At 45.9% G+C, this 24,500-nt stretch overlaps 1 protein-coding gene across 1 annotated transcript; it reads right to left on the reverse strand.

Moving 5' to 3' along the window:
* HPF1 (histone PARylation factor 1) lies at window positions 1-23,739 on the reverse strand. The gene is made up of 8 exons (XM_065907902.1): window positions 23,603-23,739; window positions 13,503-13,662; window positions 11,585-11,774; window positions 10,191-10,289; window positions 4,582-4,732; window positions 2,602-2,689; window positions 1,146-1,318; window positions 1-246 (listed from the first exon to the last, which is right to left on the reverse strand). Exons 1-8 carry the CDS (start codon window positions 23,648-23,650, stop codon window positions 115-117), a joined length of 1,041 nt encoding a protein of 346 aa, XP_065763974.1. The 5' UTR covers window positions 23,651-23,739; the 3' UTR covers window positions 1-114.
* Between the last annotated feature and the right edge of the window lie 761 nt (window positions 23,740-24,500).

The following is a 24,500-nucleotide window of genomic DNA, read 5'->3' on the forward strand; positions in this document are numbered from 1 at the left end:
TTTACTTTAGAAAAGTAAAGTTGCCATCCATTTATTTCCTGTAGTCCTTAAAAACAGAAAAACGTGCTTCACACTAAAGGTCTGCAATCCTGCACACCAGAGAGGCAGTCCCACTCATGCTGCAAGCTGGTCCACATCCTCTTGGCTCCTGTTCGCCAGATGAGCTTCAATAATTTCCGCAAAGAGATTCCTCTTCAGCAGATTATATGCCAGAGGTAAAAGCTGGCCAGCAACTTTATGAAAATACTGAAAAACCAAAGAAGGTAACATTAGCCAGAGAGTGCAGCAGGCACTTAACAGAGCCCTTGGCCGCTGAGGGGAGGAGGTAGGGGCCTCTACAGTGGCCGACAGGCTGCGATCACAAGCAGGACAGGTTCGAGGAGAGCTGCCCACGCTCTCACGGCCACTGCTGGGCAGACCGGGTTGAGGCAGGTGACAGTCCAGAGGTCACCGTATCACCTGCCTCCCTGACCCTGAAACATCTGAGGCAACTCCTGCTGCAACTGTAGGTGGTTTCTCCTATTTAATGAGGTGTTAACAATAAAACATTGCCACTAAATTTTAAAGATTTTAAAGCATATTCCCAAACAGCATTTACTCTTCATCTAGCACAGAACAGATCCGCTATGGCAAGTGAGAGGGAGCCCAATTAGGTGCATGTGTCACACTGACGCTGTGTACATAGCTAATAGGTCACTGTAACATTTGTTGAGTTGCTAAGTCATGTTCAACTCTTTTTGAGGACTGTAGCCCACCAGGCTCCTCTGTTCATGGGATTCTCCAGGCAAGAAGACTAGAGTGGGTTGCCATTTCCTCCAGGGGATCTTCCCCACCCAGGGATCGAACCTGCATCTCCTGCACTGGCAGGCGGGTTTCTTTACCACTGAGCCACCTGGGAAGCCCCATGTTAATATATATCTGAGGTCAAAAAAGTCCTGGTTATTCACCTTGGCCAGAACATAAGATGAACCTCAAATAAGAGATGTTCTTAGAACTCAAGACTCTTTTAAGACTTTGCTTAAAATCATTTCAAAAAGTTCATTTTAAAATTCCAGCTGAGTCTCCCCGACCCCCCACTCCCCATGCTGGACTCGGGGATACAGACGAGCAGGGGGGTGTGGGGGGAGGGCAGGGTGCTCACTCACGTGGGAACCGTGGCAGAAGAGGTCCAGCCCCAGCTCCAGCCCCATCCCATAGTCACACTCATCATTAGCGAACTGCACGTAGGTCACCATCTCCTGGACAGGGGCGAAGGCCTGGAGTCTGTCAGTGTCGCTTGGGGCCTCCACAATTGTCCTGCAGATTCTCCTGAGGCTGGCTGAGAGAGCAGGGATGCGGTGTTACCTGTGAGCACCCACGCCTGCCCGTGACACTGTCCCTGGGGGCCTCCTGCCTTGGTGATATAACTCACATCAGCTGTTTTACTTAAGCGTTTTTATGTGCGAATCTTAACTAAAACCATTTCTTGTTCCAGCAAAGTGTGATGGTTTCTCCATGAGTCTAACTACAACCAGGAGTCACACCAGCTTCCAGAGATTTTCCCTGGGCTAGTCCAGGGTGCACAGACCATGGCCAAGCCTGGCCCACCTGTTTTTAACTGTCCTCAAGATAAGAATGTGTTTTCATTTTTAAAGGGTTGAAAAAATAAAAAACAGTATGGAGACCGAGCATACACAGAGCCTACCTCTGGGCTCATCCACACCAGAAGTTGGATTAAAAAAAAAATCCTAATAGACAGTAAAGTTTGCTCTTTTTGCCTTCGTTTAACTTGCTTTTAAAAAGCAGTACAGGAAAAGACATACAAGAGACAAATCACTGTGGAATTAAACCTTTACCAGCGTGGGGGGTGGGGAGCCACAGCACAAATGTAATTTGAGGAAAATAGAGAAAACTGCTTAACATTTATCCAAATTAAAAAAAACAGTGCTTTACCATTTCTGATCTTGATGCCCTCTTGTTTGCACCCCCCACCCCACTCCTCCCAAGGGAGCCAGATGAAGGGGTGTTCCCAGGACAAAAGGAAAGGCGAAGGGCAGGGGACAGGCAGAGAGCTCAGGAGAGATTTTATCCTCCTTCTCAACAAAGCAACAATTAGGTTTTCTGTATGAAAAGTCCATTCGCAAAGAGTGCTTATACTTAAGAACTCAGGATGGGCTTCTAGAAGCTAAAAAAGTCTACATTCAGATGGAAAACTGTCCACAAACACATGCTGTTTCAGTAACTACTATACTGTAAGTTGACCGTAACGTCAAAGGTTGTGAAATAGTAGGAAAAGTCACCTAGACCATAGGCTTGTATTGTTTCAACTTGTAAAAACACTGTTCCGAGCGCTGTTAGGCAAGCAGTGTGTTAACAATAAGCACATTACATACTGGGTTACTCCCAGACACCCCTACAGACGGTAGTCACCGCCACTCACCATGTGATGGATGGAAGACATGGTTTAATAAAGTTATACAACTGGTTCAGTTCAAGCCTCCCTGACCCCAGAGCCTGAGTCCTTCATCACTACAGGTGGGGTGGGGAACTGTATCCACCTACTAAACACAAGGAAACTCGCCCCACACACTAACACATGCTCATGGCCACATAATACCCTACCGTCCGTTTCAGGGAGCTCTCTGTATCCAACATCGTTTTTATCCACTGGGACAACCAAGCCTGCCCCATGAAAGGTCTTTGTCACCACCTTAAATAAAACACAAAAATAACAGGGGAGATAGACAAAAACAACAGAAGGGGCAAGTAAAGCTCATATACAACCCTTAAGACTTCTGCAAAATATAATCTGTGCCTTTTATTTCAGTAAATTTGGACCCCAGGGCAGAAGTTTACTATTATTTCTTTCCTTTAAAATCAGGTAGGAGTCAAGCACTTGAAGTAATTACAAAGCAGTGAAATAACTGGCTTTTATTAACTGTCAGCATATGGAAGTCATCTTTCTGTGCCCCGCCAGAGGCAGGGGGCGGTGTCAGTTCAGTCCACAGCTGCTGGGCAGAGAGCCAGAGGGCCCGCCCGGCAGGAGGGGATATGGCCAGAACTCCTGCCTGTCTGTGAAATGCAGGTCCCCGTTTCACCAGAAGCATTCAGACTTGTCAGCAAACTTCCCTTAAGTCAGGCAGCTTCTAGTTTTGGGGCGCCTTTATGGAGGCAACTTCCGACTTGCCTGGTGGCTCAGACGGTAAAGCGGCTGCCTATAATGCGGGAGACTGGGGTTGGATCCCTGGGTCGGGAAGATCCCCTGAAGGAAATGGCAACCCACTCCAGTATTCTTGCCTGGAAAATCCCATGGACGGAGGATCCTGTGAGGCTACAGTCCATGGGGTCGCAGAGAGTCAGACACGACTGGGCGACTTTACATACTTACGGAGGCAAACGACATAACCATCACCACCATGGTTGAAATCATGGTTCTAAGTTTTTTTCCTTTTTATTTATGTGTTCACCAGGCTACATCACAATGGGGTGAGACAGGCTCCCCTCCCCTCACTCTAAGGTGGGAAAAGGCCCCTGGTGGTAAAACAGCAACCTGAAATCTTAGAGCAGCTGGAAATGCCCTATGCAGGGAGTTTCATTCCCATGCACATTTTTAGAAACTATTTCCTGACCTCAAGGACTAAAAGAGCTGATAAGACAGGAATTCAGTGGCTACAACTTACCTGAAAGTCACCCACCCCAGCAGTTCGGTCAGGATCAGAAAAGGAACTGGAGTAGGATTTTTAATAACTAAGCTAAAGTACTTAGTTACCAGTACTAGCTTATTCGGGGTTGACTAGTACTTCATTTGGCTGAGAATGCAGATGAAGGAGACACTGCTCAGAGGCTGGAGAAGACTGGGTGTCCAGACTCCAGTAACAAATGTCCCTCCTCCCCAGAGGTTATCAGGACGGACTCCGAGAATTCTCATTTGCCCCAAAGCAGAATTCTTTCAGCTTCTCTGTTAAGTTACCCAGGCAGGTACAAGTGAAAAACCCAACAGATCCCAATCCCAGAGGTATTTGCTGTTTATGAAACCCCACTCACATAGCAGGCACAAAAGGAAGGCTGGTGGGCTCAATAAAGCAAGGAGAAAAGACTTCTCACACCATTTCCTGGAGGAATTCACATGCCCCAGTACACAGCTCAGGACCAAGGTCGCCCACACGCCAGCTACCCTCAGGGCTGACTATAAAGCCGTAAGGCAGATCTTTGCAAATCTACCCAAAATCACCTGGCATGAAATCAACCAACCTTAGCTATTATATAGAATATATATATTCTATAAAATATATATATTCTTTATTATATAAAGAAATGTAAGCAAACGTGAGGTACAAAGCCGCTCTTCTTCTAATATGAAATGAGCGACTGGTAAAGCAAGATGAGAGAAAGACTGGGCAGGCCTGGCCTGAGCTCTGCGACCACCGCGAGGGGGCTCCGTCCCGTGCCCGCCACACCCGCAGGACTCCTCCAGCCCAGCCCCTCGGAAGGAAGGGGCAGCTCTCCTCAGGAAGGGAGGAGAGAAGGTGCAGGCCAGCGGGAAAGGAGAGAGGAACGCCGCCCCCCACCCCGAAACAGCAGAGACCGACAGATGAGACTCACTTTCTTGTCTCTCTGCTTCATCCTCACAGTTCTCTGTTCCAGGGAGAGCCCCAGTTCTCTGGCTGCTTCTGTAAGTTTCTCATCTATGGTTTTCAAGAGACTAGTTTTCTTTTTATCTGTTACTTCTTTAAGTTTTTTCATCAAAAATAATCTGAAAAAGAAGTAAAAGCCCTCATTAGTATGTAGTCGTTGTTTGTATGTACGCTACTGTACTAAGCACACAGACCCTGGGAAGTTGAGGGGAGCCAAGTTACAGACATCAAACCCCGAGAAACAGACGGTGGAATAATCACCAGCATTCTCTCAAAGTCCCTAACAGATTCTTCAGACAAGAGAAAAGCAGTATTAATAAATACCTGCCAGTCAGAAACAGCAAACAAGATCTGTTTATCCCCGTGATGTCTGCAACCAAGACATAAGGTATTTAAAAAGTGGGGTTAAGCCAAGTTTATGTCACATCACTTGATGCTAGGACCTGACATACAACCTTGCAGAAGGCTGATGTAACAGAAGAATGTGGAGACTCCAAAGAAGGATTTTCCACTTGTGCAGAACCAGAGGACCTTTATCATACTTAAACATCAGCAAATTCTTTTAAATGTTACCTTCGAATCTGTGTTAAGAAATTTTAAAAATGTAAAGGAAAGCAAACTATTTTATAAGCTAATACAAAAGCACAATTCAAAGTAACTTATTTTTTGAGTAACTATTTTTACTTTTTATTTATTTTTTTGGTTGCACATAAGGCATGTGGGATCTTAGTTCCCCCACAGAGGACTGGACTCATGCCCCCCAACAATGGAAGCACAGAGTCTTAATTACCAGACCATCAGCGAAGTACACAACATAAATTTTAAAGGTATGTGAAATAGTATATTATTGCCAGTTATGGAAATAATTGTATGTTAAGAATGCAGGAGAGGGTGTGGAGATAAGGGAACCCTCCTACACTGTTGGTGGGAATGTAAATTGGTTGCAGCCACTACGGGGAACAGTGTGGAGGGTCTTCAAAAAACTAAAAACAGAGCTACTGTATGATGCAGCAATCGCACTCCTGAGCATACACTAGAGAAAACTATAATCTGAAAAGATGTGCATGCAACCCCATGTTCCCTGCACAAGTTCACAACAGCCAGGACACGGAAGCAACCTAAACGTCCGTCAGCAGAGGAGTGGATAAAGACGACGTGGGGCCCATTACTACTCAGCAGTAAAGGAACGGAACAACGGCATCTGTGCGGCATGGACGGCCAGAGACTATCACAGTGAGCGGAGTGAGGAAAAGAAGTGTGATACCATTTATATGTGGAATCTAAAAATAGGACACAAATGAACTTACCTACAAAACAAAGATAGAGTGACAGATGTAGAAAACAAACTCATGGTCACCGCAGGTAGGGGATAAACTGGAATGTTGGGAGTGACAAACAGACACTATATAAAACAGACAACTAATAAGGACCTACTGTATACAGCACGCGGGACTCCACACGACAGCCTGTGACGGCCGACACGGGAGGAAAATGTGAAGAACGGGACGTGTGTCTGACTGATTCACGTGCTGCTCAGCAGAAACTCACACGGCATCGCAAGCCAGCCGTACTTCAGTACTTCTTAAAGAAGAAGACTTCTGCCACGAGAGCAGGAAGTTAAGGGCGCAGGCGAGAGCTGGGATCGGCCCCGCCGGACACACGCTGGCCCCTTCCTGCAGCCACTGCCAGGCTTGCGGGAGGAAGCCGCTCCTGCCCAGCAGTGGCGCGGGGCGGTGCCCGCTGGGGCACTGTTCTCACCCCCACATTGCAGATCAGGAGGCTGAGGCAGAGGACCACACCGCACCCAAGCTGACAGGAGTGTGCACGGGTTAGAGCGCCACAGGAGCCAGGACCGCCAGGATCAGCGTCTCCCAACTACAGCAAAGCCCCAGCAAACTGTGTCTGGCCGCGGCAGCCGTGAGTCAGGGGGTCTGTCTGTCAGCACGGCTGCACAGAGCTGGGCACACGGCGGCGGGCCTGGGGCCCCGACCCTCACTCCCCCTGCCCCCTCAGGCCCACCCCTACTGGCGGCCCTTGGCTCTGGCCCCCATCCCTGCTGCCCAACGGGACCGTTTCTGCTCCTGTTCAGCTTCTGTCTCAGCTTCAAACCTGCGCTCCGACACTGCTCTGTGGTGTTCGGAGCTGAGATGTGCCCGCAGAAAGGGCCAGAACGTCCTGTGCTGTTCCATGGAACCTGGACCTCAAGAGACTCCGGCGGTGCTCATGGGGAAGACATCAGTTCACTAGGCTATGGAGCGCTTCCCCAGAGTGAAGTTCTCCATCCCAGCAGACTTTCCCCATCCCGTCAGTGTGGGAGACCACAGCACACCAGCACCCATCACATTAGCCAAGTCTTCAGGGAGCGAACAGCCGCCACGCTCACAAGGCGGGTCAGAACTTCCCCCAGTTCTAATGTTTGCTTTTGAAATCTTGAATTTTTAGAACTGACAGCAAACAGTCAATTGTTTTCTACAGTTCACTTGAGAAAACGGCTCCCGAACACTCAGGTCAAAATACCCGGTTGTCTGCCGGCCACTCTCTCCAGTGGAAGTGGAAAACAGCGGAGCTCAGCACTTGGTCCCACAGGGCCGTTCTCGCTGAGACAGACGCTAACGCCCAGGCGTGCAGACGTGCCTTCTCCGCGCTTCCCACCCGGCCACACAGGGCATCGAGCAGACGGTGCCCAGCCCAGGGCCTGATGTGCGTCGTGGCACTGCTGTGACCACGCACTGTCCACTGCTCACCCGCTGCCGCCGGCCCGTCGGGGGGGAGAACACCCCCCCGACCACCCAGAGCGCCCCTCACGGCCCCTGAGCCGGCGGGCAGGCCCCACACCCCACTGCCTGAGAGCCGCCGCGCAGTCATGGTTCCGGACCTGAGCACGCGTCCGCACCTCCTGGGTTCCTATGTCAAGGACTCTACTCAGAGCCACTGCGTGCGAGCTGTGGCCTGTGACGGTGGGGCAGGGCAGCAGAGGGCATTGGGGCGCAGGGGAGAGAAGAGCACGTTTAACAGGGTAACTCGGCCCGAGACTGGACACTCTGGCCATACTCACATTAAAGTAGGGAACGTTTTCAATGGTCTTTGGGCCCCAATCAAAGTGAGCGCCCATTAAACATCCACTGAGATGAATGTTCATTTAATTAGAGTTACAGAAGTGCACCTCTGGGCTACACTCAGATTTATCTGTAACAGGAAGTTTTAAAAAAGGTTGCCGAGTCCTGCTCTGGAGGAGCTGAGGAGCAGCAGCTGAGGGGAAGCTCCCATGTGCGGGCCTCAAACCATTAACTAAACAGCAGTGCCCAGAGTGGCCTGTGTACCCCACGGTCTCGGAGACCTCTCAGGAGGTATGTGAGGTCCAGACTACTGCTACAATTATTTTAGGGAAAAGAAAGAAGAGAATAAAGAAAATAACTTCTAATTTTGTTGTATAGATACGTATTTTAAAACCTCCAGTCTATCCAGACTCCTGTGTGCGTTCCAGACGTGAAACGGGAACCTTTCCAAACCATTCCGTTACCGGACCTCCTCACATGGTGTATCAACACCTCCCAAAACTGACGGATCAATATCCTGGTGCTACACTGCATGGATAGTCTCTACTTATCTAATTTTCTCTACTGAGGGAAATGTGCATTTTCCCTCAACTCTTCTTTTTAATAAATAACCTGAAATATACACAGATATCTGTGTACGAACCCAAAACTTCTTCAGATAAGGAGCTAGGAATGGACTTACTAATTTAAGGTGCAGCACAGTACCTGGCAACCTTCATTATATGTGAAGAAATCTTTGAAAAAAATATATAAACCACCGTATTCCAACTGCTCTCCATAAACGTTTTGCCAATTAACACAGCAGAAAGATTTCTCACACCATAAACACCATCCTTTAACTTTTACTCCCCTTTGTTAGCCAAACTTGCATTTTCTTGGGCTACTATTAAATCTTACACAAAGAAAGCTAGTTTCACTGGGCATAAATAATCTGTTTTAAACAAATGGTCTGCCTGAAAACACCTTACCCAGGCTCATATAGAAATTATTTTCATTAATGGATTTCAATAAAGTCTCAAAAAATTATACTAAATATACACAAAGTATTATAATCTATAATACATGAAAAGTATTATAATCTATAAAAGTATTATAATACTTCATCAAACATATTTATGTTTGATAAAAATTACTGAAGTACAAAACATTTTTTGAATAACATTAGCTATTCAAATCCTTGCTGGTCTTCACCTAAATTATAAATTTATCACCTTATGGATTTTTGTTTTCTTTCTTCTGTGTTCTAAAATGCCAGAACAACCTTGTATTATTTTAGATAATAACTGAACTTTCTTTTTAGTAAGACGAGTAAGACGAAAGGAAACTTGGTGGTTTTGCTGTCAGAGTCTGTGGAATGAATATCTGACTCAGAGCAGGCGTCATGCACAGCAAAGAGCCTCTCTCTTAAGAACTCACACGTCCGTGCAGGAGACGGACAAGGAAATAAACAACTGCAGTTTGCAACAAAGATGGCACAGTTTAAACACAACAATACATCTGAAGGGTGTGAAGAACCATATAAAATATAAAGAGCAAGCCACATCTCCCATAAACGTCAGAGCTGCCAGGAGAGAGAGGAGCCTTTCGGGCACTCCGCCCTTCAGATGCAGCGGCCTGCACACACAGAGGTCCTGCAGATGCGCTGACAGACTAAGGCTGAGTTCTATCTCCTGCAAACCTGGGCCACAGCAGCACAGGGAGTCAGTCTGTTTAAAAGCAGGTGATTAAGAGACGTCACACAAACATGATCTACTCGTATTTAAGGCGAGTCAGATGCCTTCTTCACTCTATCACACTGTCCACTGCACAGCTGCTGCGGACGGGGCCTGCCGCTGCCCAGGACAGAGCAAGGTGCCCCTGCCACGCCCACCCTGTGCCTCAGCTCATGCCGCCCGGCCCCAGTGAAGACAGGCCCTGATATCAGAGCGTGGAGACCAGATCCAGCACCACTGGCTGCAGAGGCACATAATTGTCCCGTCCCCTGTCCCCAGTGTCAAGGGACGGCAGGCAAGGGGCTCCCTCTCACTGGCCCAGATCCTGCCAGACAATGTGGTCCCAGAGCCCCACTCCCCAGCTCTTCCCTGGGGGGCAGACCCCACCCACCAGCGGGCTGGGTCAGCAACACCCCCCCACGGCCCCTCACTCCCACCCTGCCCCCAGGATGTGCGGCTGCCTGCCTCACGACGCTCAGCCTCCTGTGCGAGTCACACTCCACATAATACAGCGTCTCAGAAGGAGCTTGCCATGACTGTGTTTAAAGTCAGATGCCTGAAAATCCTGTGACTTTGCCATGGGACAAATAAGGTCAAGTTTTAAGTAACATTTTCATTAAATAAGGAGTCAGAAAACAGTCTATTGTTTGGTGAAAAGATGAAGTGTGTATGCAAGGAAAGTCTGCAAAATTCATGGAAATGCTCTAAAAATTTTTTTAAATCTCAATTCCCATCAGAGACAGACTGATAAGGTATAAAAATTGTAAACAAATATTATCAATAGGAGAGGTAGTGAAATATTTTCTTACTTGACTGCAGCAAACACATTATCTCCACTTTGAACAATCACACAATTTTTCTTTGCTTCATTTGTACCGACAAATACAGGAAGTTCATCAGGAGAATCCCTGTTTAAATGAAATGAAGTAAAAATTTAGCTGCCCATAACTTATCAGAAGGGAGGATTTTAGGTCTGAAAATAAGAATTTATATCTGCATGTCTTTTAAAATTGCTAATGAATTTGCTAGGTTTAAGTTCTAGGCTTCTTAGGAATATCCATGACAAATCTCATTTATATAACAGAACCTAAAATTAAGATTCTTAAGACCTAGTTACTTTTACAGCTAAACACAAAGAAAGGTGGAATATAGCTTGTCAAAAGGAGGTGAAATTACATACAATCATCCCGCCCCAGTTTTACAGTCTATGAAAAAGAAAGAAGGTGGAGAAGCAAAAAAGAAACGAGACAGGGGGGGTCACAGAATATTTGTGGTGAAAGGGCTGGAAGCATACAGACAACCAAATCCCTTTACTGTGTGACTGAGGAAATGACCCAGGGAGACCAGGTGACTCAGCTAAGGTCCTGGACCTTAGGCAGTGGGAGGCCAGCGGACCAGGGCCCGGCCCAGCCCCGTGTGCCCATGTTACCCCTACATTCCCTCCACGTTCTGTCCCCCTCACCCCGCCGTCAACAACAGCACCTCTCAAGTGGACAAGGGATCCCCGCCCCCACCAGCTCTACTTCTGAGCATCTTGCATGTATCCATTTACCCCCCAGATATTCTTGTTAGGCGTGTGGAATAAAACCGAGTCACAGAAAGTCACAGGCACTGGGGACTGGTACAGGGCCACTCAAATGATAAACAAGAGGACCAGTCTGCTCCAAAGTGCATTCTTAGTTCCATGGCCCCCGGAAGCACATAGCTAACTTAAGTCACAGCAGCTGCTCTGAATTACCTTTCCTGGGCAAAAAGAGCTCTTCTGAGCCCAAAAGGAAGTTTATAAGCACAGCAGAAAAACTGATGAGGTTGGGCCTTAACAAGTTCATCCACTCCACGGTAGGTCAGCAGGTTAGAACAGCAGACGGCCTACCAACAGAAGGTACATGCCCTTCACCTTGGGGAGGCCAGTGAATGCTTGCACTCATAAAAGGGACAGTCGCTGTATTCTAGGAGAAGTAAGGGCTCCCCTTGCGGCTCAGCGCTAAAGAATCTGCCTGCCAGTGCAGGTGACTCAAATTCAACCCCTGGGCCGGGAAGATCCCCTGGGGGAGGGCATGGCAACCCACTCCAGTGTTCTTGCCTGGAGAACCCCATGCACAGAAGAGCCTGGCGGAATACAGTCCATGAGGTCACAAAGACTCAAATACGACTTAGTGACTGAACAGTGACAAAGCTATATTTTAGAAGAAATGAGCCTTACCTGAAATACCCCATGTGGAACTGAGTTTTACTGTCTCCAATAATAATGGTCTGGAACTCAGGAGGATCATAGTAAAATCTCCAGTGAAGGTTAAAATTCAAACCTGCTGATTTTTTCTTTATTTTATGTTTTCCGGCAAGGATATCATAAGGACCCACTAATCGAAGTCCAAGGCTTGCAGATAGTGAATCTATAAATTAAGCAAGTTTACTTAAAGGAAGCAGAAAATAGTGCTTTTCATTCAGAACAATAGTTCTAAGCAACTGTCTTTAAAAAGAGCTTCTAAAGTAAAAGAAAGAAGTCTTCAGTCATGTGAAGATGTCTGCTGTAAACACTATGGAAAAGAAATCAGAGCAGTGAAGACGTGGCCCTTACATTTATGATTTCCTTGTAGCTTTACCACTGAGGACATTTCAAATACTCCTGCTGTTTCTGACTTTGGCCCAACCAGGACAGTTCTGTGTTCCTGGGGGCCTATTAGAGCTGCAGACGTTTAGCTTGTCTCATTACTATGGAATGTAGCTGTTGCCTCAAAAATCTAAGTGCACCCAGACCAAGGGAGAGGCAAGAGGGCTAGCCCGTGAGGACAAGTAATTTAACTACAAAAGTGTTTAATTAAAGTACTTCCTGCCTCCCCCACCTCAAATGCTGATCAGTCTCGATTCCTGGCCTCCTGGGCGCTCCGCCTGGCTCACCCTAACCCAGGCTGAATCCACGTCCTTCTCCAGTCACTGATCAGAGTTGCCAGGTGTGCACGCTTATGACAGGCCCCTCTGCTTCCCGCAGGGGCAGGGAGGCGTGCAGGCAAGACCGGAGCCCAGGATGCCTCGGAGGGAGAACTGGAAGGGCCAACAGTGAGAAGAAGGGCACGGAGACAGTCGACTTGGAGGGGGAAAAATAATATCCCCTCCATGAACAGATATGAGATAGAGCTATAAAGGGAGACCCTGCTGTTCGTACTCTGCTTTTTGTTCTTCATCCTGTTCTCACTTAAATCCTGAGTAGTTTCTCAGGCTGTTAAATGTTAAATGTTTCTTTAAAGAAAATGTCCACTCTACTGATAGGCATTTACTGTTTGTTACCTTTTCATTCTAAACACTGCTTCAGCGACCATCTCTGCTAACACGCGTGTTCACATCTGTGAATATCTGTAGACAGGTTGCTGCGGCACGGTCACAGTGTGTGGATAACACAGCCCAAGCCCAGCTCTCTCCCAGTATACATTCCTGTCTATAGTCTAGGGAGTGCTTCCCTGCACCGCACGAAGACACTCCACCAGTACAAACGGGTAACAGGGAAAAGTAACTGCTGCAACATTACCCGTTTTTGGTGTAGCTTCTCGGGACAGTATGCCCACAGAGAAAGGACACAGGGATGCGTGCTTGTGCCTGTGTGTGCGCGTTGTGTCTGTATGTCTGTGTGTGGTGTACATCTGTGTGCGTGGCTGCGTATGTTCCTGACGCAATACTAACGCAGCAAAAGCTATACGCGGCCTCTTTATTCACTTAAAATATTCCAGGCACGATGCTTTATTACAGCCTACAAATCTGCCGGATTCTTCTGAAACTATACATACAGTCCACTGAACAGATGTGACTATGAGCACACATACCGCTTTCTACCTCTTGTTAACACAGGCTTGGGGTCACTGCGTCCGTACACAGGCTCCTAGAAGCAGCTGCCAGGTCGCGCTCAGGGTCAGAGTGTGCGCCCGTCTCCCCCAGCCGCTCACCAGAGCACACCGGGGTGATGCACCTCTGCTAGGCTAACGGGTCACAGTGGCACCATTACCTTCTGCTTCTCTGACTTCACACCTCTTTGGGGAAGCCCCTTTTCTATGAACTGTTTACACCCTGAGTCCAGCTTCCTACTGCCTTTTCCACTGGCAGCAGCAGGAGAAAGGTGCTGGAGCACTCACCAGCTGGCTGTTCAGGGTCAAGTCCTTCACAGAACCTCCAGAAGTGGTAGAAATCTTCAGGCAGGGGAAGCCTGTAATGGCTTTCCACCTCTTTTCGAAGGTCACTGGGCACATCAGCTTCACAGGACTTACTCTTCTTCACATCGGCCGGTTTTTCACACTGAAAATCAGCACACAAAACTCAGTTTCTCTAAAAGTAATTTCAGCAATGTGGACTATTTAACAAAATCGCTCATCTTATTCACCCAACTCTATGAGATACATGCATTTTCTTTAAAACTCTATATATGGTGTTTGAGTAAAATCTGGGGATTCTTTCGGGCAAGGGATAAAAGAACAGTTTATAATATATTGGTGTTAGGAGGGGCACACACAACAAATATCTAAACACATCTCTCTAAGATAATAGAAACATAGAAAGCAAAAAACCAAAATGTATAAAAGAAAAGGTAAAGAGCAAGAAATGAGGAATAAGAAAAGGGCAGGGTTTTATGGGATGCAGCAAAAGCAGTTTTAAGAGGGAAGTTTATGGCAATAGAATCTTACCTCAAGAAACAAGAAAAATCTCAAATAATCTTACACCTAAAGCAACTAGAGAAAGAAGAACAAAACCTAAAATTAGTATAAGGGAAGAAATCATAAAGATCAGAGCAGAAATAAAGGAAACAGAGACAAAAGGAAACACCACCAAAGATCAACAAAACTAAAAGCTGATTCTTTGAAAAGATAAACAAAACTGATAAACCTTTAGCCAGACTCATCACGGAAAAAAGGGAGAGGACTCAAACCAATACAATGAGAAATGAAAAAGAAGTTACAATGGACACCACAGAAACACCAAGATCATGAGAGACTACTAGGAGCAACGATACACCAATAAAACGGACGACCTAGAAGAAATGGACAAAGTCTTAGGAAGATGCAGCCTTGCAAAACTGCGCCAGGAAGAAAAACAGAAAATATGAACAGGTCAATCACCAACTCTGCAAACTATGTTTATTAAGAAACTCCCAACAAACCAAAGTCCAGGACCAGATGCCTTCACAGGTGTGTATGCTGTGCTAAGTCATGTCCGACTCTTTGGGACCCCATAGCCTATAGCCCACCAGGCTCCTCTGTCCACAATATTTTCCAGGCAAGAATACTGGAGTGGGTTGCCATTTCCTACTCAAAATGATCTTCCCAATCCAGGGATCAGACCTGCATCTTCTGCATTGCAGATGGATTCTTTACTGCTGTGCCACTTGGGAAATCCCAGTGTGAGTTTTAAAGAGACACAATTCATCATTTACTAACAGTCCATTCAACTGTCACTGTGAGAGACTGCAGCCCCTTCGAGAGACGTTCCCCTGCACTTCTGAAGTTCCAAGATCAGGTTCACCAAGTTTATGTCGCCATATACTATAGAGAAAGGAACACTTCCAAACACTCTCGATGAAGCCACCATCACCCTGGACCAAAACCAGACACAACACACAAAAAAAGACAGTTACAGGCGAGTATCACTGATGAATACAGACGCAAAAAAGCTTCAACAAAATACTAGCAAACCAAACCCAACAATACATGAAAAGGATGATACACCATGAGCAAGTGAGATTAATCCCAGGGTAGCAAGGATTTTTCAGTATTTGCAAATCAGTGTTATGCACCATACTATAACTGAAGAATAAAACATGATCATTTCAACAGATGCATAAAAAAACTGACAAAATTCAGCTGTTTACAATAAAGACTCTATAGAAAGTGAGCACAGAGGGAACACACCTCAACATAATAAAGACCACATATATGACAAACCTACAGCCAACATCATACTCAGTGATGAACAGCTGAAAGCATTCATTTAAGATTAGGAACAAGACAAGAATGCCTACAAGGATGTCCACTCTTGCCAGTTTTATTCAATACAGTTTTGGAAGTACTAGCTACGGCAATCAGACAAGAGAAAGAAAGAACAGGAATCCACATTGGAAAAGAAGTCACTGTCTGCAGCCAACATGACTGTACACACAGAAGACCCTAAAGCTGCTGCCAGAAGACTACCAGCGCTCATCAACATGCCCGCTGACGTCGCAGGATGCAAATTAACACACAGGAGTCTGTTGCACTTCTATACACTAGCAACAGAAGATCAGAAAGAGAAATTAAAAACACAATTCCACTTACCATTGTATCAAAAAGAATAAAATACCAAGTAACAAACCTACCCAAGGAGGCAAAAGACCCATACTGTGGAAACTGTTAAGACACTAACAAAATAAATTGAAGAAGATACAAACAGATGGAAAGATATACCATGATTGTGGATTAGAAGAGTCAATACTGTTGAAATGACTGTATTACTCAAAGCAATATACAGATTCAGTGCAATCCCTATCAAATTACCAATTTCTCACAGAACTAGAACAAACAATCTTAAAATTTCCATGGAGACACAAATGACCCCAAATAGCTAAAGCAGTCTTGAAAAAGAGAAACAAAGTTGGAGGAATCAGACTCCCTGACTTTGGACTATACTACAAAGCTAAAGTCATCAAAACAGTATGGCTCTGTCACAAAAACAGAAATATAGATCAATGGGACAGGATAGAAAACCCAGAAATAAACCCATGCAACTATGGCCAATTAACCTACAACAAAGGGGACAATGCTACACAATGTTGGAAAGACAGCCTCTTCAGTAAATGCTGCTGGTAAAACTGGACAGCTACTTATAAGAAAATGAAATTAGGTCATTTTTTAACACCACACACAAAAATAAACCCACATAGATTAAAGACCTAAATGTGAGACCAGGCACTATTAACATATATGCGGCATATCTTTTTTGATTTATGTCCCAGAATAATGGAAACAAAAACAAAAATAAACAAATGGGACCTACTTAAACTCAAAAGCTTTTACACGGCAAAGAACACAATTAAAAAAAATGAAAAGACAACCCACTGACTGGGAGAAAATACTTGCATGTAATATAACCTATAAGGGATTAGTCTTCAAAATTTACAAACACTTCATGAGGTTTAACAACATCAAAACAAACAACCCAGTCAAAAAATGGACACTCCTCCAAAGAAGACATACAGATGGGCAAGAGGCACATGAAAACATATTCAACTTTGCTAAATAGAGAAATGCAAATCAAGACGACAATGAGGTATCATCTCACACCAGTCAAAATGGCTATCTTCAAAAAATCCACGAACAATAAATGCTGGAGAGTGTGGAGAGAAGGGAACCCTCCTACACTGTTGGTGGGAATATAAACTGGTACAGCCACCATGGAGGACGGTATGAAGATTCCTTGAAAAAACTAAAATAGAGCTACCGTATGATGCAGCAATCCCGCTCTTGGGCATATATGCAGAGTAAAACAAGATCTGAGAGGATCCATGTACCTCAATGTTCACTGAGGCACTGTTTACAACAGCCAAGACATGGAGGCAACCTGAAAGTCCATCAACAGAGGAAGGGATAAAGATGTGGTGTGTATATATAATGGAGTATTACTCAACCATTAAAAAGAATAAAATACTGTCATTTGTGGCAACATAAATAGATACAGAGATTGTCACACTGACTGAACTCAGACAGAGGAGAAATATCCTTTGACATCCCTTATATGTGGAATCTAAAAAGAAATGATACAAATGAACTTATTTACAAAACAGAAACAGACTTACAGACTTGAGAGAATGAAGTTATGGTTGGGGGTGGGGTAGGATGCGGGGAAAGGGACAGTAAGAGTTTGGGATGGACATGAACACACTACTATATTTAAAACGGATAACCAACAAGCACCTCCTATAGAGCACATGGAACTCTGCTGAAACTTACATGAGAGCCTGGATGGGAGGGGAGTTTGCAGGGAGAACAGATACATGTGTATGTGAGGCTGAGTCCCATCATTGAACACCTGAATCTATCACGACACTGTTAATCAGCTATACCCCAATACAAAACAAAAAATGAAATAAAAAAAGAAAAAAAAAGAGCAGGTTTCGCCTTGTTTGGGTAAACAGGATGCCATCATGCCTCTTGTTTAAACAGACTAAGTAATCATACCAGAAGGAAATTGTCAGATATAACTGGATATGAGAGGTTAAAACAGTTAAAACAATTATTTCAGAAAAGGTCCTTTAATGCCAGATTGGTCATAAAATTCCCTCCGGCATCTCTGCAATACAGGTGCATTCTGTAAGTAGGCTGGCTTTCCAATGCCTATTAGAAACCTGACCCACTTCTGCAGAGATAAAATTCCTGGTGGAAAGTTACCCATCTTCAGTCTCTGAGGAGTGGTAGGTACTGTTCCTCCTAGTAACTTTCCTTCCTGTCCTTCCTTTCCATCTACATCAGGGTTGTTCCACCTGAGCCATCCTGCCTCCACGGGGACACGCTCAGCAGTGTCTGGAGACCTTGTTCGTTGTACAAATTTGGGAGGGAGCGTGTGCTACTGCTACTCTAGTGGGTGGAGGCCAGGACGCTGCTAAGCATCCTACAACACAGGAGAGGCCCAATAAGAGACGCTTAACTGGCCCAAATGTCCACAGAACCAAGACTGAGAAATCCTAATCTGGTGTTTCTCACATTTACATTCTTCCTTCAGGCTCAAGTTGACCTTCTAACTTTAGGTATCATTTAAAGTCTGCAAAGTGCATTTCTGAACCAGATGATACACATAGAAAGGTATCTGATGGTACTGTTTTATAAGGGGAAAACAGGACAATTGAAAATGCCTATTGACAGGAGAATGGTTATAGGATTTTCAAACAATGGAGTTTTCAGTTCAGTCGCTCGGTCGACTCCAACTCTTTGTGACCCCATGGACTGCGGCACGCCAGGCCTCCCTGTCCATCACCAACTCCTGGAGTTTACTCAAACTCATGTCCGTTGAGTCGGTGATGCCATCCAACCATCTCATCCTCTGTCATCCCTTCTTCTCCTGCCTTCAATCTTTCCCAGCATCAGGGTCTTTTCAAATGAGTCAGTTCTCATCAGGGCTAAAGTACTGGAGTTTCAGCTTCAGTATCAGTCCTTCCAGTGAATACTCAGGACTGATTTCCTTTAGGATGGACTGGCTGGGTCTCCTTGCAGTCCAAGGGACTCTCAAGAGTCTTCTCCAACACCACAGTTCAAAAGCATCAATTCTTTGGCACTCAGCTTTCTTTATAGTCCAGCTCTCACATTCATACATGACTACTGGAAAAACCATAGCTTTCACTAGACAGAACTTTGTTGGCAAAGTAATGTCTCTGCTTTTTGATATGCTGTCTAGGTTGGTCATAATTTTTCTTCTAAAGAGCAAGAGTCTTTCAATTTCATGGCTGCAGTCACCATTTGCAGTGATTTTGGAGCCCCCCGCCAAATAAAGTCTCTCACTGTTTCCCCATCTATTTGCCATGCAGTGAAGGGACCGGATGCCATGATCTTAGTTTTCTGAATGTTGAGCTCTAAGCCAACTTTTTCACTCTCCTCTTTCACTTTCATCAAGAGGCTCTTTAGTTCTTCTTCGCTTTCTGCCATAAAGGTGGTGTCATCTGCATATCTGAGGTTATTGATATTTCTCCCGGCCATCTTGATTCCAGCTTGTGCTTCTTCCAGCCCAGCGTTTCTCGTGATGTACTCTGCATGTAAGTTAAATAAGCAGGGTGACAATATATAGTCTTATCATACTCATTTTCCTATTTGGAACCAGTCTGTTGTTCCATGTCCAGTTCTAAGTGTTGCTTCCTGACCTGCATACAGGTTTCTCAAGAGGCAGGTCTGGTGGTCTGGTATTCCCATCTCTTTCAGAATTTTCCACAGTTTACTGTGATTCACACAGTCAAAGGCTTTGGCATAGTCAATAAAACAGAAGTAGATGTTTTTCTGGAATTCTCTTGCTTTTTCGATGTTGGCAATTAGATCTCTGGCTCCTCTGCCTTTTCTAAATCCAGCTTCCACATCTGGAAGTTCACGGTTCAAGTACTGTTGAAGCCTGGCTTGGAGAATTTTGAGCATACTTTACTAGCATGTGAAATGAGTGCAATTGTGTGGTAGTTTGAGCATTCTTTGGCACTGCCTTTCTTTGAGACTTGAATGAAGACCTTTTCCAGTACTGTAGCCATTGCTGAGTTTTCCAAATTCGCTGGCATATCAAGTGCAGTACTTTCACAGCATCATCTTTTAAGATTTGAAAGAGTTCAACTGGAATTCCATCACCTCTACTAGCTTTGTTCATAGTGATGCTGCCTAAGGCCCACCTGACTTCGCATTCTAGGATGTCTGGCTCTAGGTGAGTGATCACACCATCCTGATTTATCTGGGTTGTGAAGATCTTTATTGTACATTTTTTCTGTGTATTCTTGCCACCTCTGCTTAATATCTTCTGCGTCTGTTAGGTCCATACCATTTCTGTCCTTTATTGTGCCCATCTTTGCACGAAATGTTCCCTTGGTATCTCTGATTTTCTTGAAGAGATCTCTAGTCTTTCCCATTCTATTGTTTTCCTCTATTTCTTTGCATTGATCACTGAGGAAGGCTTTCTTAGCTCTCCTTGCTACTCTTTGGAACTCTGCATTCAAATGGATATAACTTTCCTTTTGTTCTTTGCCTTTCGCTTCTCTTCTTTTCACAGCTATTTATAAGGCCTCCTCAGACAACCATTTTGCCTTTTTGCATTTATTTTTCTTGGGGATGGTCTTGATCTCTGCCTCTTGTATAATGTCATGAACCTCCATCCATAGTTCTTCAGGCACACTGTCTATCAGATTTAAACCCTTGAATCTATTTCTCACTTCCACTGTATAATCATAAGGGGTTTGATTTAGGTCATACCTGAATGGTCTAGTGGTTTTCCCTACTTTCTTCTATTTAAGTCTGAATTTGGCAATAAGGAGTTCATGATCTGAGCCACAGTCAGCTCCCGGTCTTGTTTTTGCTGACTGTATAGAGCTTCTCCACCTTTGGCTGCAAAGAATATAATCATCTGATTTCAGTGTTGACCATCTGGTGATGTCCATGTGTAGAGTCTTCTCTTGTGTTTTTGAAAGAGGGTGTTTACTATGACCAGTGCGTTCTCTTGGCAAAACTCTATTAGCCTTTGCCCTGCTTCACTCTGTACTCCAAGGCCAAATTTGCTGTTACTCCAGGTGTTTCTTGACTTCCTACTTTTGCATTCCAGTCCCCTGTGATGAAAAGGGCATCTCTTTTGGGTGTTAGTTCTAGAAGGTCTTGTAGGTCTTCATAGAACCATTCAACTTCAGCTTCTTCAGCATTACTGGTTGGGGCATAGATTTGGATTACTGTGATATTGAATGGTTTGCCTTGTAAATGAACAGAGAACATTCTGTCGTTTTTGAGATTGCATCCAAGTACTGCATTTTGGACTCTTGTTGACTATGATGGCCACTCCATTTCTTCTAAGGGATTCTTGCCCACAGTAGTAGATATAATGGTCATCTGAGTTAAATTCACCTATTCCAGTCCATTTCAGTTCACTGATTCCTAAAATGTTGATGTTCACTCTTGGTATCACCTGTTTGCCTTGCTTCAGGGACCTAACATTCCAGGTTCCTATGCAATATTGCTCTTTACAGCATTGGACCTTGCTTCCATCACCAGTCACATCCACTACTGGGTGTTGTTTTTGCTTTGACTCTCTCTTCATTCATTCTGGAGTTATTTCTCCGCTGATGTCCAGTAGTTTACTGGGCACCTACCAATCTGGGGAGTTCATCTTTTAGTGTCCTATCTTTTTGCCTTTTCATACAGTTCATGGGGTTCTCAAGGCAAGAATACTAAAGTAGTCTGCCATTCCCTTCTCCAGTGGACCACATTTTGTCAGAACTCTGCACCATGACCCTTTCATCTTGGGTGGCCCTACACAGCATGGCCTAGTTTCATTGAGTTAGAGAAGGCTGTGATCCATGTGATCAGATTGGTTAGCTTTCTGTGACTGTGGGTTCAGAGGGCTCAAAAAGCAGTATTACACTTAGTGAAAAGGAAACAGCCGCACACAATATGAATCAATATTAACATTAAATGAAGAAAAAAATCCCCAAAGATTATATACAGCATGACAGCCATTTTATGAAGTTCAAAACATACTGTTCAGATAGGCATAATAAACTCATGGGTGATAAAGCCAAAATAAGAAGACAAGGGAAAAACAGACAGTTGAGGATTGTAGCTGCACTGAATGGGGGCGACAGGAAGGAGCTGGGCAGAAAGGACAGGTGAGGACTGTGAAGATGAAGAGTCATGGTCCTCCTTTCAGGGCCTGGGCTGGGCAATGGCTTCCCAGGTGTCTGTTCTATAACTGAACAGATGAGGTCAAAGTGGGCCTTTGGATTACACCAAAGATTACAATGTGTCACAGGTTGGCTGATCAAATGGGATCGAAAAATTGATGGTGTTATTGTGCATGCTAAGTCACTTCGGTTGTGTCCCCATGGACTGTAGCCTGCCAGGCTCCTCTGTCCTTGGGATTCTCCAGACAAGAACACTGGAGAGGGTTGCCATTTCCTCCTCCAGGGAATCTTCCTGACGCAGGAGCATCTCTTAAGTCTCCTGCATTGGCAGGCTGCTCTTTATCACTAGCGCCACCTGGGAAGCCCCAATGGTGCTACTAACAGCAATAAAGATGATATTAGGAACTGTTAGTGATAAGTACTTGTTATGCAGTTACTACAGTGCCTGCCACTGTTCTAAACGCCTAGAGATGTAATTCATCCAATCCTTAGAAGTACCTATTAGCCACACTCTACAGAGGAGGAAACTGAGGTTAAGTGACTTGCCCTGGGTCTCCCAATGGAACCCCAGGTGGGCCAGCTCCAGGGTTGGGGGTTGGGGTGTGCTCAACCACTGTATGCTGCCTCTCCAACTGCAAACAGGCAACAGCAGGAACTCATCAAGCCCTAACCCACCCTCCCTCTAGACTTTCAAAGACAGGCGCAAATCTAAAATGTTAGAAAGAAGAGGCTTTAAATGTACCTTGATGAAAGGCAATTTTGCATACTGGTTAGGCTGCCCAGGGAGATTCTTGACTCTTGCCCTTTCCAGCTCTGTCACCTTGGGCGAGTTATCTAACCTCTGTGCCCTATTTTCTCAGGTACAAAAAAGGCCTATGCAGTATCTATATAGGCTGTGACAAGGAATAAATTATTTGTAAACACACACAGAACAGTGCTAACACAGAATACCTAACTGCTACCTATATTAGGTTAACCGTAGCCTCTGTGGCCTCCTTTTCATTTCTGACGCTTTTTCCTGACACTAACACTCAGAGCAGTTCACCACCCCTTTAAAGGGAGGAAAGAGCGTTTCAGTGCTGCCTGAGCTCACATGCTAGTTCAGGATCCCCAAATTCTCAGTAACTAGAGTTCAGGACTACGTAGTACCTGTCCCCCTCAGGGCTGCCCTTATCCTTTATTTACCCTTGTATCCCTAGAAAGCGGGACGGGGCAAGGGTCGCCCAGAACTTGGCCCTCAGGCACTGGCTCACCACCCCAACCAACTCTTCCCCGCGCCCGCGCCGCCATCACCTGCATCCCAACTGAGAGTGCGGCTGAAGGAAGTTTTGGAAACCCTCTTTTACTCTTTCCCGTTCTTGCAGTGCTAACGCACGTGAGACAGCATGAAAGCCTGGGCAGACACCCCCTCCGAGTGAGCGCCCCTCTTCCCTACCCCGAGCGCCCCGGACCGAGCTCGGCGCTGCGCCCCGACACCGCTCCCCCGAGTCACCCGCTTCGGGTACGGCTCCACGGGAGGGCCCCACACGCCATCCTGCGGGTGCAGGCGCGCTTCCTACCCTCGACCTGGCCAGTGGGACAGGGAGGGTAGTGTAGGGGGAGTGGGCCAAGTCAACCCGCCACCCGTGGGAGGTCCCCCAGACCGCGCCAACCTGACCCCGAGGACCCCGGGCTGTGGTCGCCCCCGGGCTGGGCCCAGAGACTGTAACCTGGCCTTGAGCTGTCAGCCCGCCCCCGTGGGACGCGGAGAGGCGAAGCGCGGCGCCGCTCTTCGCTCCGGCCCCGGCGCGCGGCCTGACCTCCAGCCGGGGCAAACGGGCCGCACGATCCTCGGGCCCACGCCGCCCTCGGACGCCCGCGCGGTACCTGCGGCCCCTCTCCGCGGAGTCTACGCTTCGCGCCGCCGCCCACCATCCTGCAGCTGCCGCGGCGCCAGCAGGTCTTGCCGAGAGCCCGCGCGCCGCCAACCACTTCCGGTTCAAGGGCCGCCAATCGTCTCCCCACGCCGCCGCCGCCGCCGCCGCCGCCGCGCGCGCAAACCAGAAAAGGCACCGCCCCTAGCCCGCCTCCAAGCCCGCGCGTGGCCGAGGCCCCGCCTACTCCGCCTGCCGGGCAGGGGCGCCCTCCGTCTGCGTGTGCGCGGGCCGGCCAGCTGACCCACCTGAGCATCTGGTTTTCCCTTAAAGAATTACTACAGTTTAAAACATTCCTATAAAATTATATGTAAAACAAAATATACAGGGCTCATTCTGTAGTATTCTAAAGAATGAGAATTCACACATTAACTACCAGAACCACATGGCGACACATAAAATCAGTTGTAGCAGTTAGGGTTGCATACTTTGAAGGTTCTCAGACCCAATAAAATGCTACAATAGAAAAGTACAAGTCAAGAAAACCGGTACAATAGAAACCAAAGTACAATAGAAAAGTACAGCTGGTCATAGTACAGGTCGAGAAAACGCATAACTGCAACAAAAGTAGTTATGAAATGAATCTCTTAGAGCTAAAAGTCACTGGGTTTACTATTTAAGGGATAGGTTGTTAATGAAACATAGATTAATAAAAGACAATGGAAATGGGATCAAGAATTCCATGTACTCTTTAAGAGAGTGATTGATTCTAGGATTCACCTAACTTTAAGCACCTGATCCAAGATACAATTTTATAAGGGATATTTATTTCCAATCTTTTTCATGCTTTCAAGACAACAGATAACCACGTCTGGCCTCTGAAATAAACACTTGGTTATGTGAGCTGCTGC

The sequence above is a fragment of the Muntiacus reevesi genome, chromosome 17, assembly GCF_963930625.1.
Source record: "Muntiacus reevesi chromosome 17, mMunRee1.1, whole genome shotgun sequence".
Taxonomy (NCBI): Eukaryota; Metazoa; Chordata; class Mammalia; order Artiodactyla; family Cervidae; genus Muntiacus; species Muntiacus reevesi.